This window comes from Podarcis tiliguerta (assembly GCF_965153285.1).
Source record: "Podarcis tiliguerta genome assembly, chromosome: 13".
In the NCBI taxonomy this organism is placed as follows: domain Eukaryota; kingdom Metazoa; phylum Chordata; class Lepidosauria; order Squamata; family Lacertidae; genus Podarcis; species Podarcis tiliguerta.
In genome coordinates this window covers 51539912-51558715 of record NC_139546.1, presented here as the reverse complement: position 1 = coordinate 51558715, position 18804 = coordinate 51539912, and the positions used below count along the sequence as shown (strand labels likewise).

Below are 18804 nucleotides of genomic sequence, written 5' to 3'. Positions count from 1 at the left end.
TACCCCGCCCTTCTTGGTTCAGAAAACCGGGCTAACAAATTTAAAACACTTAATTGTGATACAACAAAAAAAAGCATAAAATACAGTATAAAAGCGTGAATAACAATAAATTCAAAAATCAATTTAGGGGAAAATCCATCGAGTAAACAATAGATGATCACCAGGGCTAGCTGGCTAAATTAGTGCTACTTGGGCCAGCGAGGAGAATTAGCTGTGGGGTCTTAGAGCAGGTAATCTTCATAAAAAGGGGAGGGGGAGGGAAGAGAAGGGAAATAAAAGATCAGGCTAAATTCAGATTAAAGGCCAGGTGGAATAGCTCTGTCTTACAGGCCCTGTGGAAGGAGGTTAAATCCTGCAGGGCCCAGGTCTCCTGGGACAGAGCATTCCACCAGGTCGGAGCCACCACTGAGAAGGCCCTGGCCCTGGGGGAGGATAATCTGGCTTCCTTATGGCCCGGAACCTTTAAACTATGGTTATTCATGGCCCTTAAGGTCCTGTAAATACGAGGGCCCTAAGCCACAAAGGGCTTTAAAGGTCAAGACCAGCACCGCAAAACAGTAACGCAAAACGGATTAATCCGTTCCAGACTTTTACAAACAACCCCTGAAACAGCCAGTTAACATGAATTTCATTATCCAATGAGACCATTGATCTATAAAATGAAAGCAATAAACAATGTACTGCAGTCACACAATCTATCAGTCGGTAGCTGAACTGGGTTCCACACAGTCCCAAAAACGGAACAAAAAAAGCCGCAAAAACACAAAATAAATAGCAAAAACAGACAGACCTCAGTGTAGGACTCAAAATGCAAGTTTGGCACTCAAATCGGAAGCGTTACACTCAAAATGTAGCATGTTCGGCTTCCGAAAAACATTCGCAAACTTACTTCCGGGTTTGCAGTGTGAAATATACTCGGAGTCGAGAGTGGATTTCATACTCTTTATTCAGCTCATAGTGCTGAGGAGGAATGGAAGTTCCCCCAGAATGTCTGCTTTATATACATTATTTACACAATGGGCCGCACATGATTGGCTAATTCTGGGATTCTCCTGTAGGCCAATAGGGTTGCGGATTCACATCCACCTGGAGCTGGATTGGGTGGCTCCTGTGGACCAATCACACTGCTGCATTCTGAGTCCTATTGTTCTAGGGCCAATCAGACTGCTGCATTCTGAGTCCTATTGTTCTAGGGCCAATCAGACTGCTGCATTCTGGATCCTATTGTTCCAGGACCAATCAGACCACTGCATTCTGGATCCTATTGTTCCAGGACCAATCAGACCGCTGCATTCTGAATCCTATTGTTCTAGGACCAATCAGACCGCTGCATTCTGGATCCTATTGTTCTAGGACCAATCAGACTGCTGCATTCTGGACCCTATTGTTCCAGGGCCAATCAGACTGCTGCATTCTGGACCCTATTGTTCCAGGGCCAATCAGACTGCTGCATTCTGGACCCTATTGTTCTAGGACCAATCAGACCGCTGCATTCTGGACCCTATTGTTCTAGGACCAATCAGACCGCTGCATTCTGGACCCTATTGTTCTAGGACCAATCAGACAGCTGCATTCTGGACCCTATTGTTCTAGGACCAATCAGACAGCTGCATTCTGGACCCTATTGTTCTAGGACCAATCAGACTGCTGCATTCTGAATCTTATTGTTCTAGGACCAATCAGACTGCTGCATTCTGAATCCTATTGTTCTAGGACCAATCAGACTGCTGCATTCTGAATCTTATTGTTCTAGGACCAATCAGACTGCTGCATTCTGAATCCTATTGTTCTAGGACCAATCAGACCGCTGCATTCTGGACCCTATTGTTCTAGGACCAATCAGACAGCTGCATTCCGGACCCTATTGTTCTAGGACCAATCAGACAGCTGCATTCTGGACCCTATTGTTCTAGGACCAATCAGACTGCTGCATTCTGAATCCTATTGTTCTAGGACCAATCAGACTGCTGCATTCTGGATCCTATTGTTCTAGGACCAATCAGACTGCTGCATTCTGGATCCTATTCAACTCAGTACATAACACAGTGTTTGTGTTCCAAGTTGTTTGAGAACCAAGGTACCACTCTACAAGTTATCGCAGTGCCCCTCCTTCAGAGGTAGGGCAGAGAAAATATATATATTTCTTTTTTTGCTATGGCAACAGCCTCTCTATTGAATGCCTTCCCTATAGAGACCCACCTGGCGCCCACACTGCAATCTAACTGAGCTAACCAGAGTTATTCCAGTTTTCTGGACATTTCGGGTTTCTCGATTTCCCCCTAATCTAGCCACACACTGAAAGAACGAAAAGGTGGTCTGGATATTTTTGACGAGAACCGCTGCGCCATTCGGCTGGTCCAGGATCCGGCCCTTCGCATGGGGCTACCTAGGCACCCCCAAAGGAATTCTGCAAATGGGTCCCAGTTTGCAACAGCCCTCTCCTCGCTCGAGATTCCCAAAAACCTCTTCAGAGGGCACGCCACCTTTGATAATGGAAGCAACACACACCCTTCACAACCAGGACCCATCCAAACCTCACCCTCCTTGCCTGAAAAAAAAAAACACCATCCGTCGCTAATCTTGTGGCGGTGAGTTCCGGGGGTCAAATTATGTGCTCTTTTTGTCCTGAAAACTCGAATTCTGCTTCCCCGGATGACCCCCGTGCGTTCCGGTCTTATGAGGCAGCGACACAAACTTCCTGCTTTTCTACACACCGTAACTTTTTTGTTAAAATGCTCCGAAAGCAGTTTTTGGCCGAAGCAAGTTCAGATTTTAAAGTCAGCAGAAAAAGGCATTTCCAGAGAATGAGCCGAGGGTGGAAACCAACCCCTAAAAAATCTACCGAGGAAGCATCTTACAGTTTGCTTTCTTGGAAAGTTAGGAAGAGAAACTAGAAAAGGAGAAGAAGATCTGTTTTGCGCTTCCCATTTACCTTCCACTGCCGTCTTCTGAGCGCCGGCCAGGTCTGCGGGGAAGTTTGCAGCGTTCTCCGGGGAGTCGAAAACAAAGAAGGGTCCCAGTGTCAGGTGGGCCTGCGGGGCGGTCAACTCGGCTGTGGTCAAGAGGAAGCCACAAAGCAGGTGAGTTACGGACGTCTGATGTTCTCACAGTGGCCAACTAGACGCCCATGACGGGTAAATCTCCAGAATTCGAACTCAAGATCCCTCTCTCCCCTCCTGCAGCTTCCAGAAAATGGGATTTGGAGGCAGGGCGTAGCCATCCTGGGCTAGTAAGCCATCGATCGCCCTCTCACTCCTCCATGAATTTTACCCAACCCTCTTATTAATTATTATTATTATTATTTAAAAGACATCTGAAGGCAGCTCTGTTTAGGGAAGTTTTGAAATATTTAATGCTGTATTGTTTTAAACATTCGATTGGGAGCCGCCCAGAGTGGCTGGGGAAACTCAGCCAGATGGGTGGGTATAAATAAATTATTATTATTATTATTATTATTATTATTATTATTATTATTATTATTATTTTAAAGCCATACAGGTTTCTCATCCCAAAAGGATTTGGGGGGTAGCGGCTGCTTTTAAGGAAAGAGCTGGTGTGGTTTCTTATTGAAATTATCTTTATGGATTTAATAGTTATCCTATCTGTACATCTTGTTTTCATTCTATCAAAGTTTTGTTGTTTTCAAAGGACTGCTGCCTGCTATGTTTTTTTAGCTATTCTCAGTGCTTTTCCCCCCTGGGGGGACGCATACCCCTAAACATTTTGTGAATCTAAATTTGGCCTCATCGAGGGGCAGTAGCAAAATGAGAGTACCCCCCTAACATTTTTTTTAAAAGGAAAATAGCACTGGCTGTTCCTATCTGTAAGCTGCCTTGAGACCCTGTCAGGGGGAGAAAGCAAGATTTAAATAAATACGTAATAATCATAGTACCAGTAATATTATTATAGATTTGCAGCCATCATTGCATCTGGTGGCAGGGAGTTCCACAGCTTAACTTTGAGCTGCGTGAACGACGGAAACTTCCAACATTCAGCTTCATTGAATGCCCACCATTTCTCATATTGTGAAAGAAGAAAAAAACTATCCCATGTATTATAAGGTCCCCTTATTCCGCCTCTCACTCGCCTTTCCTCCACTGAAAAGCCCCCAAAATTGTGTGGTGAACTCCAGCTTCAACTACAGTGCTGCCCAACACAGAATCGTCAAACTGTAGGGTCAGATGGGCCCTTCAAAGGTCCTGTGTGGTGTCTGGAGGCGGTTGGAGGATGGATGGCGGCTAACAGATTGAGGTTGAATCCTGACAAGACAGAAGTACTGTTTTTGGGGGACAGGGGGCAGGCAGGTGTGGAGGATTCCCTGGTCCTGAATGGGGCAACTGTGCCCCCGAAGGACCAGGTGCACAGCCTGGGAGTCATTTTGGACTCACAGCTGTCCATGGAGGCGCAGGTCAGTTCTGTGTCCAGGGCAGCTGTCTACCAGCTCCATCTGGTATGCAGGATGAGACCCTCCCTGCCCACAGACTGTCTTGCCAGAGTGGCGCATGCTCTGGTTATCTCCCACTTGGACTACTGCCATGCGCTCTCTGTGGGGCTACCTTTGAAGGTGACCCGGAAACTGCAATTAATCCAGAATGCGGCAGCCGGACTGGTGACTGGGAGCGGCCGCCGAGACCACATAACACCGGTCTTGAAAGACCTACATTGGCTCCCAGTACATTTCCAAGCACAATTCAAAGCGTTGGTGCTGACCTTGAAAGCCCTAAACGGCCCCAAATGCTCAGTAGACGTGAAGGAGCATCTCCACCCCCATTGCTCTGCCCGGACACTGAGGTCCAGCTCTGAGGGCCTTTTGGTGGTTCCCTCCCTGCGAGAAATGAAGTTACAGGAAACCAGGCAGAGGGCCTTCTCGGTGGTGGCGCCCGCCCTGTGGAACGCCCTCCCTTCAGATGCCTTTTGGAAGACATCTGAAGGCAGCGCTGTTTGGGGAAGCTTTTAATATCCAATGTTTTATCATGTTTGTAATATTCTGTTGGGAGCTGCCCAGAGTGGCTGGGGAAACCCAGCCAGATGGGCAGGGTATAAACAATAATAAATAATAAATTATTATTAGTAGTAGTATTATTATCATCCCACTCAACCCCCAGCAATGCATATCGGGAGGACGCCAAAGGGGCAGGGCTGGAGGAGACGACCTCCGAGCCTTCAGAAAACCCATTCACCTGGTAGACTTCTTTGCCAGCTCATCTCCACGGCTCGGGGTCTGGGAAGAAAGCTTGGGGCTTGTTCTGCCGGCACCTGGTCGCAATTCCTTGCCTCGCAGCAGCTGCAGATACTTCGAGGTCCCTCGACAGGAAGCCAGCTTTGGGGAGAAACAGAGAGAGCGTGAAAGAAATTTAAAACACTTAATTGATGCAACAAAAAATACAGTATAAAACGTAAACAACAAGAAATCCAGAATTCAAAAATCAATTTCAGGGGGGAATCCATCCAATAAACATGAGATGATCACCAGGGCTAGCTGGCTGAATTAGTCCTATTTGGGCCAGCGAAGAGACCAGAGGAGAATTAGCTGACCCCATAAAAATCTTTATAAAAAGGGAAGGAAGGGGAATAAAAGATCAGGTTAAGTTCAAATTAAAGGCCAGGCAGAATAGCTCTGTCTTACAGGCCCTGCGGAAGGAGGTTAAATCCTGCAGGGCCCTGGTCTCCTGGGACAGAGTGTTCCACCAGGTCGGAGCCACCACTGAGAAGGCCCTGGCCCTGGGGGAGGATAGTCTGGCTTCCTTAGGGCCCTCTAAACTATGGTTATTCATGGATCTTAAGGTCCTCTGCGGGGCAGACCAGGAGAGGTGGCCCTGTAAACGGTGAAAAGGGCTTCAGGAAGGGGGGGGGGGATGTGTTGTGCGTCTCACAAGCGACTCACGTGCTGCTGGCAACGTCGAAGGAGCAAGCCTTGTTCCGGACATCTGGCGTTTGGTCTGCTCTCGTTACCTTGAGGTGGCAAATCACGTACAGCTGGAGGGGAGAAGACAGGAGGTTAAAAAGGGCTTTGGGGGCAAACAGCAAGGGGACAGTGGCGACAGGTGTCAATCAACTGGTTGCATCCTTATTAATTGCGCGAATATTCTGCCTTTTTATCCAAAGAGCTCAACGAAACCGGCATGGTTCCCCCTTTCCACAACAACCCTGCAAGGCGAGCAAGGCTAACCGGCTCCCAGTGAGCTTCTTGGCTGCGTGGGAATTCGAACCCAGGTCTCCAAGGCCCTAGTTCTCATTTGATCCCCACCCAAAAACACTGTGGGATAGAGGTGGGGCTGAGAGGCAGTGACCGCCCCCCAGGGTCACATTCTGGGAGCTTCCTGGCCGAGTTGGCACAGGGTTTCGAACCCTGCTCTTTCCCATGTCCCAGTCCGGCACTCTAACCATTGAACCACACTGCCTCTCTAATTTTAGGGCTTGCATAGGGCACGGGACTCACGCAATCGCTGCCCATCAGGAGAGGCGGCAAACCCACCTTGACCCAATCGGACCTCCATTTACCCTACAACTGTTTGATTTCTTTAGTTTAGACCATTTATATAGCATTTAAGTCAGTGGATCCCCAACCCAGCTTCACTTGGTTCCATAAAACCATCCCCGATAAAAAGACACACCACTCAGAATAGCAGTCTGCATGATCCGCTAAGGGAGAAAATAAAATTCAAGCCGCTCAGAATTGCAAAAGAGAATAATAATAATAATAATAATAATAATAATTTTTATTTATACCCCGTCTCTAGCCAAGGCCGGGCTCAGAGCGGCTTACAAGCAATAATAAAAACAAGTTGATTACAACTTAAAAACAAAATTCATATACAACATTAAAATATTAAAATGTAGCCTCATCGCAGGAGGAGAAAGGAAAAAAGAAAGAGGGAGGGAATCAAATTGGCTCCAAGCCAAAGGCCAGGTGGAACAACTCTGTCTTACAGGCCCTGCGGAAAGAAATCAGATCCTGCAGGGCCCTGGTCTCATGAGGCAGAGCGTTCCACCAGGCCGGGGCCAGTGTTGAAAAGGCCCTGCCTCTGGTTGAGGCTAATCTAACTTCCTTAGGGCCCGGGACCTCTAGGGTGTTGCTATTTATGGACATTAAGGTCCTCTGTGGGGCATACCAGGAGAGGCGGTCCCGTAGGTACGAGGGTCCTAGGCCGTGAAGGGCTTTAAAGGTCAAAAGAGGCCTTGAACCTGACCCTATACTCCACCGGGAGCCAGTGCAGCTTGAAAAGCACTGGGTGAATATGCTCCCATGGCAGAGACCCCGTGAGGAGCCTCGCTGCAGCATTCTGCACCCGCTGGAGTTTCTGGGACACCTTCAAGGGCGGCCCCACGTAGAGCGAATTACAGTAGTCAAGCCTGGAGATGACCGTCGCATGGATCACTGTGGCCAGGTCGGGGCGGGAAAGGTAAGGGACCAACTGCTTGATGCGGCGAAGGTGGAAAAATGTTGCCTTGGCTGTTGCTGTAACTTGCGCCTCCCTGGAAAGGGAGTTGACGAACTATGCAGAACTGGCAAAAATGACAGATTAAGAGAAAACGACAACAGTGGCTTTGAAAAAGAATGGGAAGCATTTATATTATACTTGCAGAAACAAAGAAAGTCGATAGACTTGATGGCAGGATTTAAATAAACATTCACATTATTAGTATTAGAAAATAGAGAAATATTATGGTGTTTTTGCTTTTGCTTTTACGTCTTTAGGTTTGATGTTATGTTAATAACTTTTTTCTGAAGTTGGGGGAAGCCTAGGAGGGCAGGCAGGAAGGAATATATGGTAAATGTTAAAAATTTGAGATGTAATGAATGAAAAATGAATAAAAAATTTAAGAATTAATTGCAAAAACCCAGTTGAAGCTATTTCTGACCCCCGCAGGTAATGCAGCTGCCTCCAGGGGGCAGTGCAGCCCGTTTCGCAAAACCCACCTAGGCCATCCTGCTGCCCACCGGGCGCTTTGAACTATAACTCCCATCAGCGCCGGGTGGACGAAAGCTCTAGGGATGCTGCTCCCACAGAGCCGTGGGCCCAGATAAGGCCTCCCACACCGCCAAACCCCCCCCCCCGCTCACCATATTCCTGGAGTCCCCGGCAAACCGGAAGGCGTCCACCGTGAAACGTAGCGTCTCCTCCGAGACTCTGGGTGCGAGGAACGTAGACGAGACGCCCTCTTGTCTGCCATCCACCAGACACCTGCGCCAAAGGGAGAAAACGTCACCGACTTTGGGGACTGGAGGGTGGTGGAAAATTGGCCGTTTCCCCCAGATTTCATTCATTTATTAATAATAAATAAATAATAAAGCCAGAAAGTCTGCGGGCAGGGAGGGTCTCATCCTGCGTACCAGATGGAGCTGGTAGACAGCTGCCCTGGACAAAGAACTGACCTGCGCCTCCATGGACAGCGGTGAGTCCAGAATGACTCCCAGGCTGCGCACCTGGTCCTTCAGGGGCACAGTTACCCCATTCAGGACCAGGGAGTCCCCCACACCTGTCCGCCCCCTGTCCCCCCAAAACAGTCCTTCTGTCTTGTCAGGATTCAACCTCAATCTGAATAACCAAATATAAGCCGCTCCCGAAATCGCCGCGGTTGGTAGAATTGTAACTCCGAGCCGATTTAAGCCTTCGGTCTTGCAAGCCCAGAAAAGTTACCGTACAATCGGCTAAAATAAAAAATGCTATTGAATTGTACAATTCCACAGGTACTCAAGCTCGCAAATTGGCGACGAAACCATTTTTCTGTTCCGTTTTACCGCACGTCTGTTCCAGCAGCGATATCGTAAAAAGCCATTTTTCGTTAGGTCGCGAATTCAAGGCCCACTTTAATAACTTTTCAGGGTCGGAATATTTTGGGGGGTGGGGAGAAAAAGCGCGGCTTATATCCGCGCCAATACGGTATTCAGGATAGAAGCCAGACTGGGGATAGCTCAGTTGGCAGAGCGCAAAACGGGTTGCGGGTTCGAATCCAACGATTCTGCGATAAAACTTACGAAATAAAACACTCATGCAAGGTATTCCCTTACCCGTTGGAGTCGACAATGGCATACGTAGACCCCAGAGTGGCTTCAGGGCTGGCGACGCAGCTGTCCACAAAGAGCCTTAGGGGAAGGTGGTTGTCCGCTTTGACTTGGGCTTGCAGGTGAAGGATCTCACCCAGCTGGAAGCGAGAAGACAGCCGCTCTCCGCTCCAGTCATCTTGGTGGCGCGAGAGGATGAATGCGTTAATCATTTTTAATTTTTTTAATTGCAAGCATAGCAGAAGAGAAAATAAAATATTTTTTCCCGCTGACAATGTGGTTCATTGCAATGGCCCCAAGCCTGTGGAACAGCCTGCCACTTGAGACTCGACAGGGAGGGTCCCTTACTAAGCTGAAGGCCAGATTTAGGATGGATGAGGCCCTGAGCTACCGAAGGTAATGGGGCCCTTTATATGTCCAGCTGTCCTTTGTCAACAAAAAATTCCCACTTTTTTGTTTATGGTAATTTATGGACCTAAAAAGAAAAGTTAAGAAATCTGACTACAATTGGAATATTGTTTTTGAATAATGATATTGCTACATTTAGTTACAAGGAAATCCAGATGAGAGGGACTAGAGGAAGTCAAGTAATATGTTTATGAGGTGGGAAGTTTAACTAATTAATTAATTTGTATTGTTTATGTGTTTGATGCTATATCTTTCACTGCTATTTGCTTTATTTTCTTCTTTTTTGTTGTTTTATTTGTTTTACAGTATGTGTTATAGTTGTATGACCCAGCCTGACTCCCTCCTCTGGCAACCTGCACAGAATTTTGCTTAACGGTTGCCATTAATTCGATTTTAATTAATTTTTATAATGGAATGTTTTTAGAATGTTGGATTATTTGATTGATTATTTAATTGTTGTTAGCCGCCCTGAGCCAGGCTTCGGCTGGGGAGGGCGGGATATAAATAAAATTTATTATTATTATTATTATTATTATTAAACATTATTGGAAATAATTTATGGACGTAACTAGGTATCAAAAGCCATTTGCACATCGCAAAATATGCATTTTATCAAAGTAATTGTTGAAGCGAAATACAATTAAGTAGAAGTATATTAATAGTGAAGTAATTATTAAGCTCTAACTTAAAATGATTTTTAATTCATAACTTAACGCAAACATTTAAGGTTTATGATTTTTCTATTTCCTTCTGAGGAAACTGAATAGTTCAGCGAAACTATTCAGTGAAACCCAGTGTCCCGTTAAGGCTTTGTTCAGTTCTAGGTTTTTCTAATTTTTTCCTTAAACTTATTGATTTTTGTCATTTAGTTTAATTCTAGACGATAATATTTCTAGTCGATTACTTCTCGTTTCAGGGATTTTCATGGCATTTCATCTTTTTTGTGTAATTTCGCGGTTCCATGACTGTCTTTTTTCTACCAGCTTCAGGAAAGAAGCCAGCATTTCATAAAACAATTTTCCTGCCCTAACGGCAGCAAAGGTTAGGAACTTCAGGAATGAGAGGGCTAAACAGAGCTTGTGAAGAAGAAGGGACCCGAGGGTCATCTAGACCAACCCGCTGCAAGGCAGGAATATGCAGCTGTTTCATGCAGGGTTCGAACCCGCAACCTTGGCCGACGAAGTTATCCTGAGTTCAAGAGCTATTAGCCAGAACAGCCAAGCAGAAACTCCATTTTTCAGAGACAGCGAACCGCAGCGACGTCTGCGGGCTTTGGGGATTATCTGGCTGTCCCCTGTTGGAGGCAGGAGACTTGGGCTAAGGGGAAATTTGCATCCTTTAAGCCCTGGTGCTCAGCAGCCCTGGATCCTAACCGGACGGGTTTGGGGGCTTTGAGCTAGGCCCTTCCCACACCCCGAATCCACCCTTTTTCTTACCGTTCATGAGTCGCAACGAGAATCCGAGCCTCGATTCGGCCGACACGGTGGACCTGAAGGGAGCCCAGGTGGGCTGGATGGCCAGACTGGAGACGTTGCCTTTCCTGGAAACGGGGAGAGAAGCAGCTGAGAACTCAGTCCGAAGACCGTGGGGCACCTAGATGCCATCCAGACTGACCCGCCACCCTCGGGAGCGAGAAATCGCTTCCTGCTCCGCCCATTACTCCTCACTGCTCCCAGACATCTAGGGGGTTGGCAGGGCAGGAGGTAGGGATCCTCTACAGTGGGAGGAGCCACAGCCAATAATGGGAGGAGCTAAAGGCCTCCATCCACAGACATTTAAAGCGGTATCATACCGCTTTAAACCATCCAGGCTTCCCCCCAAAGAATCCTGGGAGATGTAGTTTGCTAAGGGCGCCAAGAGATGTTAGGAGAAAGAACCATCTCTCTCTCAGAACTACAATGCCCAGAGCACTTTAACTATCAAGACCTCTTGCCCAGGGTACTTTGGGAATTGTAGCCCATTGGATGTGCCTGAACTACAACTCCCATCATGCAGCAGGCTGGCAGGGGTTGATGGGAGGCAGCACCCAACTCCCAAGAGCACCAGAATAAATAAATCAATCCATAATAATAATAATAATAATAATTTATACCCCGCCCATCTGGCTGGGTTTCCCCAGCCACTCTGGGCGGCTTCCAACAGAACATTAAAATACAATAACCTATTAAACATTAAAAGCTTCCCTAAACAGGGCTGCCTTCAGATGTCTTTTAAAGAGAAGATAGCTGCTTATGTTCTTTACATCTGAAGGGAGGGCGTTCCACAGGGCGGGTGCCACCACCAAGAAGGCCCTCTGCCTGGTTCCCTGTAACCTCACTTCTCGCAGGGAGGGAACCGCCAGAAGGCCCTCAGAGCTGGACCTCAGTGTCCGGGCAGAACGATGGGGGTGGAGATGCTCCTTCCGGTATACTGAGGCCGTTTAGGGCTTTCAAGATCAGCACCAACACTTTGAATTGTGCTCAGAAATGTCCTGGGAGCCAATTTAGGTCTTTCAAGACCGGTGTTATGTGGTCTTGGCGGCCGCTCCCAGTCCCAGTCTAGCTGCCGCATTCTGGATTAGTTGTAGTTTCTGGGTCACCTTCAAAGGTAGCCCCACATAGAGCGCATTGCAGTAGTCCAAGTGGGAGATAACCAGAGCATGCGCCACTCTGGCCAGACAGTCTGCGGTCAGGGAGGGTCTCATCCTGCGCACCAGATGGAGCTGGTAGACAGCCGCCCTGGACACAGAACTGACCTGTGCCTCCATGGACAGCGGTGAGTCCAAAATGACTCCCAGGCTGCGCACCTGGTCCTTCGGGGGGCACAGTTGCCCCATTCAGGACCAGGGAGTCCCCCACAGCTGCCTGCCCCCTGTCCCCCAAAAACAGTACTTCTGTCTTGTCTGGAATCAACCTCAATCTGTAATACAGTAAAACATCAGACCTCCCTAAGCAGGGCTGCCTTCAGGTGTCTTCTAAAAGTCAGATAGTTGTCTATTTCCTTGACATCTGGTGGAAGGGAGTTCCACGGAGCGGGCGCCACCACCGAGAAGGCCCTGTGCCTGGTTCTGGCCTTATGAACTGACCAAGGCTGATGAAAGCAGTAGCCCCAAACAGAGAGACGAAGGACCGCAAATTGGGGGGAATAACTTCACCTGTTGGATTTCTGCCTAACTACCGCTCTTTTAAAGGCACAGGAGCAATTCTCCAGACCCTCTCCTACCCATGAAGCGGCGCTATGTTAGCTGCGATTCCGGCATTGATGGGGGTTGGTTTGGATGACCCCTGGAGGGCCCTTCGCACCCTACAGTTCTGCAAGTCTATGAACAGAAGCCAAGGGTTTGCTAAGGTGAAAAAAGCCTTGCTTCACCCCACACCCAACCGGCAGCCTTCCTCACCTGGGGTAGTGGCACTCAATGGGTATTTCCGCAGCGTTGGTCCTGGTGATTATGGGATTGGCGGAAGGAGACGGCTTGTGGAAGAGACTCGTTCGGTAGATCAGCATTTCCGGAGTCATCTGGAAGCAAAGGGAGATGGGTCAACTTTCAGAGCTCTTAATAGGATTTACAGCAGGATCCGTCCATTCTGAGAACTTTAGCTTTCCTGGAAAAAAGGTGGGTCCTCACCGGCCGTTTTTGGCAAAGGATCGGGCCCCACCGAAAGGCCCCCATTCCCTGGGACGGTTTCTCGGCCAGCCCCACAGAAAGCTACGGGGCTCAGGAAGAAAATTAACAACAACAACAACAACAATAATAATAATAATAATAATTATTTATATCCCGCCCTCCCCAGCCAAGACAGGGCTCAGGGCGGCTAACACCAGATATAAAACAATGGATTGAAACACCACTTAAAAAACAAGATTAAAAGACAGCATTAAAATGCAGAGTTGGCCTGCGGAACTCCCTGCCACAGGAGGCGGCGGCGGCGACCGCCGACTGAAATGGCGAGGACTGGGCAAATTCCTGGAGGAGCTGAGGGCTGTTTGTGGCTGCCATGGGCCTGATCCTGCAGGCTCTGTTTTTTGGGACAGGGAGGAGAAGGCTATTTGTGGAGGGTTAAGGCTATCATCGAGTGGCTATCCCACAGCTGGAGGCAGCAATGAAAGAGGCCGGAAAACGCAGGAGGGGAGCGCTGGGTCTTGGGTTCGAATTCTGCCTGCGGGTTTCCTAGTAAGGGCGTCTGGTTGGCCGCTGGGCTAGCTGATGGCCTGATCCTGCAAAGCCTCTTTTTGCATTCCTATAAAGTCCAGGGGTCAGCAAACTTTTTCAGCAGGGGGCCGGTCCACTGGCCCTCAGACCTTGTGGGGGGCCGGACTATATTTTTTGGGGAGGGAAATGAACGAATTCCTATGCCCCACAAATAACCCAGAGATGCATTTTAAATAAAAGGGCACATTCTACTCGTGTAAAAACACCAGGCCGGCCCCACAAATAACCCAGAGGTGCATTTTAAATAAAAGGGCACATTCTTCTCGTGTAAAAACACCAGGCCGGCCCCACAAATAACCCAGAGGTGCATTTTAAATAAAAGCGCACATTCAACTCGTGCAAAAACACGCTGATTCCCGGACTGTCCACGGACCGGATTTAGAAGGTGATTGGGCCGGATCCGGCCCCCGGGCTTTAGTTTGCCTACCCATGCTCTAAACAAGGCGTGTCCAAAGTCTGTTTGGGGGGCCTAATCCGGCCTGCCAGTTGGTTTAATCCACCCCTGTGGCAATTAATTCCCCAGGGTAAAATCCTAAAGAAACCTCAACTACTTCAATCTTTAAAAAACGCCAACTTTGGGGTAAAATCCTGAATAAAGCCCAACAACTTCAATCCCCCAATAGTCAACAACTTTGGTCGGCCCCCACAGCCCTTCGCTTCATCAAATCTGGCCCTCTTTGGAAAAAGTTTGGACACTACTGCGTATAAACGTTTAGGCAAAAAAATCCCAAAGTTGACAAACACACAATTCCTTGTTTTTAGTAAACTCCCATCAACGCAGAAATCACTGAGCTTAGCCCTTGCAAGCCAGATTACGCTAGTAGGATTGCAAGCAGTTTTGTGAGGTCAAAATGCAATTAAGTTTGAGTTAATAAGGTAAAGATTTAAGTTTGTTTAAAAAACTTTTTGGAAAATTAATTTAAACTTTTTTTAAAAAAAGTTTTGTGAGGTGGAGGATTCGAAATATTACAAGACAGACTAGGAAAAGAGTTATTAATTAAGGATAATTGATTTGATAAGGTGAAGATTTATGTTTGTTTAAAAAACGTTTTGGAAAATTAATTTTAAAAATTCAAAAAAAAAGTTTTGTGAGGTTTAGTATTTGAAATATTACAAGACAGACTAGGAAAAGAATCATTAATTAAGGATAATTAAATGCAATATAAAAATTAACCCTCCTGCTCCTTTCCATGGGGCTGGCCTGGGAGACCCACCCTCCTGGGGGGTTTTGCCCCATGTTGCTCAACACCCCTAGCACACCATCTTTAAGCTGCACCCCTGAAGCTGGACCCACCCCCTCCAAAAAACCCCACAACCCCCCCCCAAGCCCTCCATCCCAGAGAACCCAATGCACCTGGACTGTGATGCCACACTGATGTAGACCCGCCTCAAAGAGGACCACGTCAGTGGTGCCAGCAGCGAAGGACACGGGGGCGCACGAGGCTGCCCCCAAAGTCAGGTCTGCGGGGGCCACCAGCCTGCCCACCCCAAAGAGATCGCGGTGCACGGCCACCACCAAGCGGTGGGGCTCGCAGGAAACCTTCACAGCGTGGGGCGTGGCAGGAGCGGCCCTGGAAAAAACAGAAGAAGGGGGCAAGGGGACATGATCCGAGGTCTCTGGCTCCCACCAGGCAGGACTCTGTGGGTCAGCAAAAGCCCCCTGGCAGAAAAAAACGCCCCACAGCAAAAACAGCCCCATCGCAAACTCCTGCCCCATAGCTGCAACCCCGGCGCGCAATGAAGCTGAGAGGCAAACGATTGTGCTTTTATACTGCTTTCTGACTCCGCCCACAGTCACATGACTCAAGCAATTAAGACCCGCCTTGTCCCGCCCTCATTTCCCCGGGGTCCTAAAACCCGCAGGGTTTTTTTATAATAATAATAATTTATTATTTATACCCCACCCATCTGGTTGGGTTTCCCCAGCCACTCTGGGCGGCTTCCAACACAATATTAAAATACAGTAATGCATCAAACATTAAAAGCTTCCCTAAACAGGGCTGCCTTCAGATGTCTTCTAAAAGTTTGGTAGTTATTTTTCTCTTTGACATCTGGTGGGAGGGCGTTCCACAGGGCAGGGGCCACTACCGAGAAGGCCCTCTGCCTGGTTCCCTGTAACTTCACTTTGCACATGGAGGGAACCACCAGAAGGCCCTCGGAGCTGGACCTCAGTGTCCTGGCTGGACAATGGAGGTGGAGATGCTCCTTCAGGGATACTGAGCCTTTGAGGCCGTTTAGGGTTTTCAAGGTCAGCACCAACACTTTCAATTGTGCTCGGAAACGTCCTGGGAGCCAATGTAGGTCTTTCACGACCAGTGTTATGTGGTCTCGGCGGCCGCTCCCAGTCCCCAGTCTAGCTGCCGCATTCTGGATTAGTTGTAGCTTCCAGGTCACCTTCAAAGGCAGCCCCCCATAGAGCGCATTGCAGTAGTCCAAGCGGGAGATAACCAGAGCATGCGCCACTCTGGCCAGACAGTCCGCAGGCAGGAAGGGTCTCATCCTGCGTATCAGATGGAGCTGGTAGGCAGCTGCCCTGGACACAGAATTAACCTGCGCCTCCATGGACAGCTGTGAGTCCAAAATGACTCCCAGGCTGCACACCTGGTCCTTCGGGTGCACAGTTGCCCCATTAAGGACCAGGGAGTCCCCCACAGCTGCCCGCCTCCTGTCCCCCCAAAACTGTACTTGTGTCTTGTTGCATAACCGCACACTTATTTTCTTAATTGTAAGCGTTTATTCAAATCCAACTAGTGAGTCCAATGTTTTACAATGTTTCTGTAAATACAACCTAGTCTTTTTTAAACTCTCTATTGCCATTGTCTCTTAAGTCTTCCTGTAAGTTTTGCCATTCCTGCGTATTCTGTAAGTTTGACTCGCCATTCTTCCTTCGTCCGTATCTTATCACCCTTCCATTTTGGGACTAGTAATATCCTGAATAACTTCTTCCGCTCTTTTGGCAATTCCTATCCTATAATTATATATGGTCTGAAAAAATACGCAAAATATCTGCAAAATATGGTCTGAAGCTCAACATCAAAAAAACGAAGATCATGGCCACTGGGCCCATCACCTCCTGGCAAATAGAAGGGGAAGAAATGGAGGCAGGGAGAGATTTTACTTTCTTGGGCTCCATGATCACTGCAGATGGTGACAGCAGCCACGAAATTAAGAGACGCCTGCTTCTTGGGAGAAAGGCGATGGCAAACCTAGACAGCATCTTAAAAAGTAGAGACATCACCTTGCCAACAAAGGTCCGTATAGTTAAAGCTCTGGTTTCCCCAGTAGTGATGTATGGAAGTGAGAGCTGGACCATAAAGAAGGCTGATCGCTGAAGAATGGATGCTTTTGAGTTATGGTGCTGGAGGAGACTCTTGAGAGTCCCATGGACTGCAAGAAGATCAAACCTCTCCATTCTGAAGGAAATCAGCCCTGAGTGCTCACTGGAAGGACAGATCCTGAAGCTGAGGCTCCAAGACTTTGGCCACCTCATGAGAAGAGAAGACTCCCTGGAAAAGACCCTGATGTTGGGAAAGATGGAGGGCACAAGGAGAAGGGGACGACGGAGGATGAGATGGTGGGACAGTGTTCTCAAAGCTACCAGCATGAGGTTGACCAAACTGCGGGAGGCAGTGGAAGACAGGAGGGCCTGGTGTGCTCTGGTCCAGGGGGTCACAAAGAGGCGGACACGACTAAACGACTCAACAACAACAACATCCTATAATTCCTAGCAAAAAAAGCTATGCAGTAATTTTTTGCCCAACGTGGAACTTGAACTCGTGACCTTCAGATTAAGAATCTCCTAGTCTACCAATCAAGCTATTCTCACTTTTTTCACCTCTCATCTAAAAAAATCCTTGATTTAACCCGTATGTGGTGATCAGGATTAAGGCCCTCTGCAAAGAATTATTTCTTGGGGATTTTTCTAAACCTTATGCAAAGAATATTTTTGCATTTTTAAAGTGGGCATGGTTCTGGTACTGGTTCTATTCAGGTTTATTCTGTCCAACTGAGTTGAAATGGATATCCAGCCCAATCCTAGGGAGGTTTACTCAGAAGTAAGCTCAAAGAGCTCGCAGCCAGTAACACTAGTAAAGTTGGCCAAAATGTACAAATGTTGGAAATTTAAAGAAAAAGAAGGTACCTTTTACCACATGTGGTAGGATTGTAAGAAAGTAAAATGCTTCTGGGAAATGATATATATATAATGAGATGAAGGAAATGTTGAAATATACATTTGCAGGGAAAAACCAGAAGCATTTTTACTTGGCATTGTAGGTACGGAAATGAATAGACAAAAATCTATTTTTATATGCAATTATAGCAGCGAGAGTATTACTAGCCCAATGATTGAAACAGGAAGAATTACCAACAAAGGAGGAATGGAAAATAAAACTGATGGAGTATGCAGAACTGACAAAGTTGACTGGAAGAATTCAAAACCAGAAAGACCGGGACTACCTTAAGGATTGGAAGAAATATATGACTTATTCGAAAGACAATTGCATTAATGTAACCTCGCTTGAAGGTTTACAAGAAGTTTTGTAAGGGGGGCTGTATAAATTATAGTAAAACGATTTCGGAAGGAAATAATTCAGAAATGAAGTTGAAAAGCATTAATTATAATAACAAAACGCAAGATGAGATAGCAGATTTGAAAATCGCTAGACGGGATAGATGGAAGCCTCAGGCTATAATAGCCAAAATGAAGATGATGTGAAGTTTTGTTTGGAAAACATGCAAAAATGAATAAAAATGATTTATTTAAAAAAGGGAGATAGATCGCAGTCCGTGTCTCGTTTGCAAGGACGTGAAATGCTATTGGCTATTTTTCGCACATTATTCATTCATATTTGTTTGCAGGGAGAGTTATAAAATATTGCACTGGTTAATAGCCAAACTTGCCAAGATACTATCAGTTTCCTTTATTGCAGGATGTCTGACACATTTTGGGTGTCATGGAAACAGAAAGAATCCACTTTAACTTTGCAGCCTGAAATGGCCAGGATGTGATTGATTGGGGGGAAAAACTACCTGAAGTTTCACCTGAGAGTCACAGGTGTGGCCAATGATCAGGATAATGAGACTTTTCAGGTCCTTCCAGAGAGGTAAACTTTTAAACAGATACTTCAGATCATCTATTTCACAGGTTTTATACACTGGGGGATGGTAATAAAAAAATTTAAAAAATCAAAGCGGTTTG

The 18804-nt window shown here is 47.1% G+C and overlaps 2 protein-coding genes across 3 annotated transcripts in view; one reads left to right on the top strand and one right to left on the bottom strand.

Annotated features, from left to right (window-relative positions):
- The window catches only part of LOC310662946 (zona pellucida sperm-binding protein 3-like), a 30859-nt gene extending 15367 nt beyond the window's left edge, over positions 1–15492 (bottom strand). Inside the window, exons 1-8 of one of the 2 annotated variants that reach the window (XM_083410352.1) lie at positions 14959–15492; positions 12792–12910; positions 10852–10955; positions 9014–9185; positions 8066–8186; positions 5885–5976; positions 5181–5320; positions 2933–3052 (exon numbers count right to left, since the gene is read on the bottom strand). In XM_083410352.1, coding sequence (XP_083266478.1) covers positions 2933–3052; positions 5181–5320; positions 5885–5976; positions 8066–8186; positions 9014–9185; positions 10852–10955; positions 12792–12910; positions 14959–15321 — 1231 coding nt within the window. In that variant the 5' untranslated portion in view covers positions 15322–15492. The remainder of the gene's footprint in view (positions 1–2932; positions 3053–5180; positions 5321–5884; positions 5977–8065; positions 8187–9013; positions 9186–10851; positions 10956–12791; positions 12911–14958) is intronic. The other variant, XM_083410353.1, reaches the window with a different exon arrangement.
- LOC310663089 (asialoglycoprotein receptor 1-like) overlaps positions 2964–18804 on the top strand; it is a 34037-nt gene continuing 18196 nt past the window's right edge. Inside the window, exon 1 of the mRNA XM_083410711.1 lies at positions 2964–3080. The gene's annotated coding sequence lies outside the window, so the exon portion shown is untranslated. The remainder of the gene's footprint in view (positions 3081–18804) is intronic.